At 41.8% G+C, this 8731-nt stretch overlaps 1 protein-coding gene across 14 annotated transcripts; it reads right to left on the minus strand.

Annotated features, from left to right (window-relative positions):
• Nucleotides 1-81: 81 nt before the first annotated feature.
• Nucleotides 82-8584, minus strand: gpr155b (G protein-coupled receptor 155b). Of its 14 annotated transcripts, none has more exons than XM_083524437.1 (17): nt 8391-8584; nt 7541-7996; nt 7282-7460; nt 6974-7194; nt 6601-6769; nt 5647-5802; nt 5304-5387; nt 5070-5190; nt 4412-4496; nt 4202-4292; nt 3814-4024; nt 3011-3076; nt 2748-2863; nt 1992-2087; nt 1810-1874; nt 1528-1668; nt 82-1283 (listed from the first exon to the last, which is right to left on the minus strand). In XM_083524437.1, exons 2-17 carry the CDS (start codon nt 7965-7967, stop codon nt 1235-1237), a joined length of 2277 nt encoding a protein of 758 aa, XP_083380563.1. In that variant the 5' UTR covers nt 7968-7996; nt 8391-8584; the 3' UTR covers nt 82-1234. The 14 variants fall into 14 exon arrangements, with proteins under 14 accessions (XP_083380563.1, XP_083380572.1, XP_083380571.1 ...); XM_083524446.1 differs by having other exon boundaries at nt 82-1227; nt 2748-2851; nt 3829-4024; nt 8391-8581; XM_083524445.1 differs by having other exon boundaries at nt 82-1227; nt 3829-4024; nt 8391-8581.
• Nucleotides 8585-8731: the final 147 nt, after the last annotated feature.

An 8731-nucleotide genomic window follows, 5' to 3' on the forward strand; every position in this document is an offset into this window, starting at 1 on the left:
AAACCATTTGTCCTACTGTACCAATAGTGCGGTGGGAAAATTAAGCATGTAAAACACAGTGAATGTACAGTAATGATACAATTTGCAGGGTAAAGCAAGTGGTGGAAATTTAATGATGTGTTTTCACATGTTAAATCAAATAATAATAATAATATCAATGAAATGTAATGTGGCACATTTATTGCATCATTTAAGAAACACCTGAACAAAAATGTTCATGGATTCTGGAAGAGTCTTTATCTCAGGTCCACGCGATCCTCCACCTGGGTGCATATATTTATATCGATCGGGCAAGTAAATATAAGACAGCAGCTATTTTATCAGCAGTCAAATGAACACAATAGATCGATCACATTTTTCCAGCACTGAGAGATTCGACCGGCGCATACACAAAACCCTGATGAGAGAAAATACCAAAAAACGTACCTTATAGATACAAAGTTATAAATGAAATTGCATCTTCATTAAATGTACAAACAAACTGCACTTACACTGTAGACCTGTAATATACACTGAGGAAATCCCATTTAATCGGTAAGCACCGTATCAGAAGTTTGCTAATGTCGCATACCTGCAGTTTTTTTGTTTTCAGAGTAAGTGCATGTAATGTGCATGAACATTGTGCTATGATACATGACATCAATCAAATGGACAGTTTTAGAGGTCAACCGATTCATCGGTTTTGTCGATTAATCGGCGCCGATAGTTGATTGAATCCATACCGATAGTTTTTCCGGGTCGACCTCCATCCAGTACGGATTCAGACACGATATCAGCAGCAGACTTTGCGTTTGATCATAATTTCATTTTCAATTTCTGCCACACAGCAGAATGGCCACAATTTAAAGAAAATTTTTTTTAACCAACATTTTTATGCCCATTTGCACAATCGCTGACACACCGAACACTGCTCTTTAAAACCTTGAAAGGTTTAATTGAAAAAAAGAAAAAAGAAAAAGAAGGAGCGTTGATTCTCATTGAGCTTTGGCACACCATGCAAAAGAAAGATTTTAGAAAAAGAAAACATTCGTTCGAATCCGTCGCACTGTGTATCGCTGTGACTCACTCGTCCGAGAAATGCTACGAACGTATCAAACAAATCGTGACTCCGCCCTCCTGCAGCTGAGCCTCATATAAAAGTAGCCGTGCCTTTTTGTGTCTTTGACCACGCCTACACACGGTAACCAATCGCAAAGCTCGCAGGCCAGGAAACGAGCGGCGGAACGCCTGTCAATCAAAGCAAGGATTCACCCACGGATCCAGACAGAGTTTCGGCTGATCCGCTGAGAGAGGGAACGAAAGAGGAAAGAAGAGACAAAGAAGAAATAAGGAAGAGATTCAAAGTCCATGCACAGAGTGAAGAAAAAAGAAAGTAAAATAAAACCCTTCACCATGATAAAGAAAATGAGCGTAAATGCGAGGATGCATTTCTGTGTGGAAGATGCCTCGAAATTAAACCAAAATGAGAAGAATAATTAAAATCCGGAATATTCCGGTTTTCAGAAGTTTTCTCCGATGTGTACAAACCTTCTCTTGTGCACTATGTCCTGCACGCACTGATTTTTATGATAACGGACGAACTGAGTGCAAGTCAGACGTATCTCTTCGGCTGGAACGGTGGATGGAGCTCTGATGGGTTCCTGTACTCCACCCAAAAGAGCTGCCAGTCTACGCACAAAACCACACACACACACACACACACACACACAGACACACACACATACACACTAAATCATCTCCACATTATTCCTTATTACTTTATTACTTAAATGTTGTGTCAGGTTGCCATGGAAACTACTCCCCACCCACCTCCTTTTCAACGGTGAAAGGATCAGATCCTCATCCAGCCCGAAAAGCCCGAAAGATATTAAACCCTGTGCAAGATGTTTAGTAATAAGTAATTACTACTGTTATATCAAACATACCTGTAAGTTCTGTAGATTGTGTGTGTGTGTGTGTGTGTGTGTGTGTGTGTTTGTGTGTGTCCATACCTGCCCATAATTGGCTACAGCACAAAAGAACTGCAGCTCGAGGTAAAGCCGTCCAGGATCGTTGTTTAAAAGCCACCAGAGGCAGCTGGACAGGTTCTACACTCCAGGAGAAAAAAGATCCGATTAATAAATAAAGCACAGAAATCTTTTTCATTAGGATTTATTTTGCCATTTCGCTTTTAAACTGTTTTTAGCAAAATAAATAGATTATTAAAAAATATATTGATGGTCAATTTGATGTTTAGACCAGCTGGGGTCCCCAAACACAGGTTCATTTGCTACAGAAGGAATAAAAAATGTAACAAAGGAAGGTCGGGGGTTCGAGCCCTGGTATCGCCGAACTGAAATGAGTGAACTTTAAGATGGCAGCAGTAACGCATCATGTATTATTAAACTGTTCCATACATCATTTCCTTTAACGGCATGCTTATGGGTGTTGATTAGATTTATAGCTAATTGTTAGACTTATGGGTTTTGATAGATTTTTGTCTAATGATTAGTTTTATGGCTAATGATTAGACTTAAGGGTGTTGATTTGAATTATAGCTAATGTTTAGACTTATGGGTTTTGATTAGATTTATGAATAATTGTTAGTCTTTTGGGTATTGATTAGACTTATGGCTAATGGTTAGACTTATGTTAATTGATTAGACACTCACACATTTCTATCAATCTATCAAAACCTGACAATAGTGGACTGATTTACTGAAATAAAGTGCTGTGTGTGTGTGTGTGTGTGTGTGTGTGTGTCTCACTGCGAGCAGGCTGACAATCAGCAGAAGACAGAGCAGCACATGACGCGCCACCTGTCTCTCTGTCTGTACACGCACGCAAGACGATGCTTCATTCAGTGCTACACCTGACGAAGAGACTACAGTCACCACACACACACACACACACACACACACACACACACACACACACAAAATGACAACTAACAAGCTTGGGCACTGTAACAGAGGTTAAATAGTGATACACAGATCATGTTCAGGTTCCACTATATAAGTATTAATCTTGCCTGATTGAGGTGCTGGTGTGTCATGCACACGGTCTGCTGTAGTATCTGGAAAAGGATCAACCGGACCTAAACACACACACACACACACACACGTATGTCACTATTTTTGCTGATACTGATAGCTAGGTTGGATCGTACTTCCCTATAACCGATTAATCAACCAATAATTTAAAAAAAGGATAAAAAACAAACACTGCATGTAAAATAGTACTGAACTTTATTACAAAAAAAAAAAAATTTTATAGATCATAAGTAATAAAGATAATATAGCGCTCTAACTAACAGAACCCGGCTTCAGTGATTCGCCTCTAGAGGCCGCTCTCTTAATGACTTAACGACAGACTGGAACCCGGAAAAACTATCGGTATGGAATTTTGCTGATAAACTATAGTTCCAGCAATCAACTATATTTGAGGATTAATTGGCAAAACTGATGAATCAGTCGACCTCTAATCATTAAGAACTATCTTCAGGGTAGAGAAGAACAAGGAGACCTGGCAGTCATAGTTTTACTCCCTCACAGAGTCCTGATCTCAACTTTATCAAGCCTTTTTACAACATTCTCACTTTAGAGCTTTCTTTTACACCTGCCTAAAACCTTTACACAGTTTTGTAGATCATTTACTACCTTTAGTCTTGTCTGTGAGACGTACTGTTGTGGGACGCATTGCTGCGAGACGTATTACTGTGAGACGTACTGTTGTGAGACGTATTCCTGCGAGACGTATTACTGTGAGATGTACTGTTGTGGGACGTATTGTTGTGAGACGTACTGCTGTGAGACGTACTGCTGTGAGACGTACTGCTGTGAGACGTACTGCTGTGAGATGGTGTGAACTCCAAGCCGTCGTTCTCGGATCGAACCGGAATTTGGAAGTCCACTGTGGTTCCCGTCATCACGCTCTGCCCCAGGATCTGGTAATTCTGCTCCTCCTGGGAACCCTGGCTGAGGCCCATCAGAGACACTCCACCAAGGAAGATACTGAAGCTCAAAACCAGAGCACTGCTGATGATCTGAAAAAGAGTGGGAGAGAGAGAGAGAAAGAGAGGGGATGGAGAGGGAGGGAGAGGGATAGAGAGAGAGAGAGAGAGAAAGAGAGAGAGAGAAAGAGAGAGAGAGAGAGAGTGTTTGTGTGTAGTAAACGACAGAGACGATGTCTGTGAAAAAAAGGAATGAAAACAGATACACACCTGCCACTTGCCGTAGCAAAAAGCAGCATCGGCGTTATCACTCACTCTCTCAGAAGCCGCGAGCAACAAGCCCACGGCAAGAAACGGCAACCTCAAACACACACACACACACACACACAGCATGTTGTTCATAATCTTATAAAGTTATACATCATGGCAATCTCACGCGCACACACACACACACACACACACACTCACACTCACTCTTACCCCCAGCCGAGGAGGATGAAGACGAGGGGTGACACTTTGAGCTGTTCGTTCTTCTTCAGCAGAGCGAGAGAGAACGCTAACAAACCTACAGTTAATTACATCGAAATCAGTATATCAGTATAAGTGCAGTGTTCACAAGTAAATGCAAATCATTCTAAATATGCGAAAGTAAACAAAATGATGATTTATCTTATTGATCGGTTAATGAACTGCTCCGTCTGGGCACTGAGGAGTGATTCTTGTTCAGGTTGCAGGGTTAGAAATGGTCAAAGCTGAGAAAGTCTGGTGCCCTAATCATGATATTGCTGTAAAACTACATTATTATTATAATAAAGAAGAAAACAGGAAATGGAGAAAACAGGAAACCCCAAGTCATGTGTTTGATGAGAAAATAATGAGGAAGTTAAAAATAAAGAGAAAACCTGGGGGCAAAAAAAGTTCATGCACAGTATGTAATTTCTCAGTTTTACAGTGGAAAAAAAAAGTCTGACTGCTTAATTTTATTGTAAAAAAAATAATAATAATAATTTAGTTTGGATCTTTAAACACGAAGATCAATTTTGTGGGAATTTACCATGAAATATCCTGCATTTTTTATTGAGAGTAAAATATGACAGAAAAAATTCTAACTGTGTGTGTTTGTGTGTGTTTGCGTTACCGGTCCACATGTAGGTGCTGTACAAAGCTCCATACAGGAGTGCGAATGTAAGGCTCTGTCCCAGGACATTCTCCTGCTGAACCGCAAACTTCCACACACTCATCGACACACACACCAGGAGCTGCGAGAGCAAACAGACACACACACACACACACACACACACACCTCAGGGTAGGATGAGATCAGGTAAGGAGGAGATTCAAAGGAAAGCTGCGCATGCCTGTGCTTGCTCACCTGAGCGAGGAAAAGGTTTATCGTGAACATATGAGGCAACGTCTTGAACTTCTTGCTGAGCACCATGACGGCGACGGTCCACGTCTATCGTGCCAATTTGAACACAAACACGCACACACACACACACACACACACACACACACACACACACACACACACACACACGTACGCGATGAAAGACATCAGAATCATTAAGAGAGTGGAGTTCTGATTGGTTCCTCGTAAAGTTCTTATACACGTCATCTATTGTTACACACGTCCGCATTTTCCACATGACGGCAAACTGACCCTGATAATGAACCCTGCCCACCGGGATGAAACCAACACACACACACACTCTCACCAGTGCAACGATGCTGACGATGCTGATGTTAAAGCTGACCTCCTGCAGCTCGGAGATCAGGTGCGTCGCCTCCATCCAGGGGATGGAGAGTAACCATGCAGACAGGTACACGACAGGGGCAGACAGTAACGTGCTGATAACCATACCTGAGGTCACCTACACACACACACAATAAATAGAATTAATAAACCTGCTAAACAGGTTCGCAATATACACCAGGGGTCCCCAAAATTTTCTCTGTGAGGGCCACATCATGTTTCCTGTATTTATTTTGCATCCTAATGCAAGATTAGTTTATTATCTTGGTAATTATTACTATCGTCATGTAATTTTTCATATCCGTTGCTACTGAAATCAAAGCATTTACATACTTTTGCATATGATTGGTGGTGAAGCTAACAAATAATCAGGCATTTTAAAATAAAAATGATCTGATTTTATTCATTAAAAAATATAACTATACATATTATATATATATATATATAAAAAAATATATATATATATATAAATATAAGTGAGTCGACTCTAGAGGGCGCTCTCGTAATGGATTTTTGCTGATGGCTGACAGTTCCACCAGTAAACTATGGGTTGTCCTCTATTTAGAAGTATTGTTTATTGTTTGTTAGTTAATTTGAACATTTACTAATTATTATTTTTTTACATTTAAAATAAAAAAAAATAAATTTAGTCTTGTGTGCCAAAACAGCAAAACAGCGAGTAATGTCAGCGATTCGCCTCTAGAAGCCGCTCTCATACAGTAGTACAATGACAGCAGACTTTCTCAGCCGCTCCAGCGACAGACGCAACCCAGAAAAACTATCAGAACAGATTTTTGCAGATAGCTGATAGTTCTATCAACTATCGGTGCGAATTAATGGGCAAACCGATTAATCGTTTTATTTACTTCTTACATTTATTTTCGCCTCTCAGAAAGTGTGTAAGAGTAAAACTCACCACCTCCAGCTGCATGTTATACTGACTGGCGTAAATGGCCACGCTGGGTGCTGTGGGTAAAATGCCGTACAGGAAAGCGTAGTCTGATAGACCGGTGTGGTTGACAGAAGTGGAATTGTGTGTGTCCAGAAGCTCCAAGATGTCTTTACACATCAGTGGCATCAACAGACTAGAGCAAAACACACACACACACACACACACACACACACACACACACACACACACACACACTGTAATCATATATACTCTCTAGTCTTAATGTTCATTCTAGGACATCGCTGTTATGCCTTCAGTTTGCCCCAAATCACCAACTGTACGGTCTGAACCACCTGGAAATCACCTCACATGATACATACAGTATGATGACACTCACAGTTTAGCCGTGAGGAGTAAAATGAGGGTGAACCCTGTTGAGCGGGTAATTTTACTCATCTGCCCCACCATCGTCAAGCCCAGGTAAAAGAGCGCAGCCCCTCCAAACGAATCGGCCAATCCATCCACAAACTCCCCCAGCAACAGAGGGACGTGTCCACCAAACAGGAAGTGGGAGGCGATCCCAACCAGGACCATGAACACGATCGGATTCTTGAGCACCTGTGGATAAAGAAAACCCTGTGACATACAGTATAAGCCCAATAACATTTTAAATATGAAACCAGCGGTTTACAGATGTGAGCGTACACGGAGAAGGACAGTGGAGACGATGTGCAGCTTGCTGTGGTTGTGGTCAGGGCTTTGCTTCCAACGCTGGAGTTCACAGAGAGCAAAGCCCACCGGATTCAGCAGCATCAGAGACACCGGAGCCACCAGATACAGGTACTGGGTGTAGTCAGGGTGAGACCCGTGGTACAGAGCATCCACTGAAAGAGAGGCAAGCCGTGAACCAGAAGAAAAGATTCAAAAGTGCGTCTGAGTGCAAACGTTCACGTTCCTCGCTCACCTATGGGATATCCCAGCGCAAAGTCATTACTCTGCGTGGCGAAGATGGAAAACAGGCCCGCTTTACCGTACCTACCATCCGGACCGGCCACCATCAGCGTCAGGATACACACCAGCAGGAACACACACACCTTGGCGATCAGAACGCTCCACAGGAACGGCCACACTACGTTGTCGAACCGAAGCTGCACCATGTTCCGAAAGAGCAGCGCCGGAAGCGCAAAGCACGACACGAAGCTACTCAGGCTCCTGGTTTGTCCCACGCTGATGATCTCGCTGCGGCCGGCCACATAGCCGCACAGGATGATGCCGAAACACTCGAGCAGCGCCGGGAACAGCCGGTCGACCGACATGGTCGGCGTTGACGGCAGAAAAGCATTCTGGGTGATGTTTCGACCATGAACAGTGACGTAATGTCCTTCTTCCATGGTGGCATCAGAGACACTTAAGTTAATATCTAATAAAAAAAAGACAAGAAAGGGTTATTATTGGGGGGGGGGGGTATGGTGTGTGTGTGTGTGTGTGTGTGGGGGGGGGGGGGTTGTTTAGGGGCAATACTACACATAAGTATTGATACTTTAGTGTTAAATATTAATCAAAACACTGTGCCAAATTAGTGATCCTCATTGTAATGGGTTCATGAGACTGACGTATTCATTTATATATACAAATACACAATTGGATTTCTTTTCTAGATTTATATATATTTATTTCTGCACACTTCAAAACTTATATTTAAAGATCTAGAAATGATCTAGAAAAGGGTCATTCCTATTAAACAGCGAAAGCCCATATGTAAAGTACATGTTCTGATGACGGAAGTGACGTAATGATATGTTTTATATACCTACCTTTATAAAACAGCGTACTCTCTTTTCATCTCAAGCGTCATGAGAACATCTTATTTTTAACCAAACATTCATATTCTCTTCACTACACGCATTTAAATGATGTTCCCTTACCGTGAAAACACGTTATTAGCCATCTTTACTCGGTCCGTAACCTTTATATACCCAGCGCCTTGTCAATAATTGATTGACACTCCGTGTGGCCAATAAGAATGCGCCTTATATTAAGCCCCACCCACTTTCTTCAACTATTGGTTGCCCGAGGTGGCTGTAGCTTAGGGTTGGTGGCGTCAGAGTGAAACATATAAATCAGTATCTAAATTATATTTTTATATACAAATATT

Source organism: Silurus aristotelis (assembly GCF_946808225.1).
Source record: "Silurus aristotelis genome assembly, chromosome: 2".
NCBI classification, from domain to species: Eukaryota; Metazoa; Chordata; class Actinopteri; order Siluriformes; family Siluridae; genus Silurus; species Silurus aristotelis.

Coding starts and splice junctions, on each gene's coding strand:
- gpr155b (XM_083524433.1), bottom strand. CDS start 7,967: ATGGAAGAAGGACATTACGTCACTGTTCATGGTCGAAACATCACCCAG. Junction 5,388..5,646: donor TCGTCAGCATCGTTGCACTG/GTGAGAGTGTGT, acceptor TTGGCACGATAG/ACGTGGACCGTCGCCGTCAT. Junction 1,875..1,991: donor CTGTAGCCAATTATGGGCAG/GTATGGACACAC, acceptor CATCTTGCACAG/GGTTTAATATCTTTCGGGCT.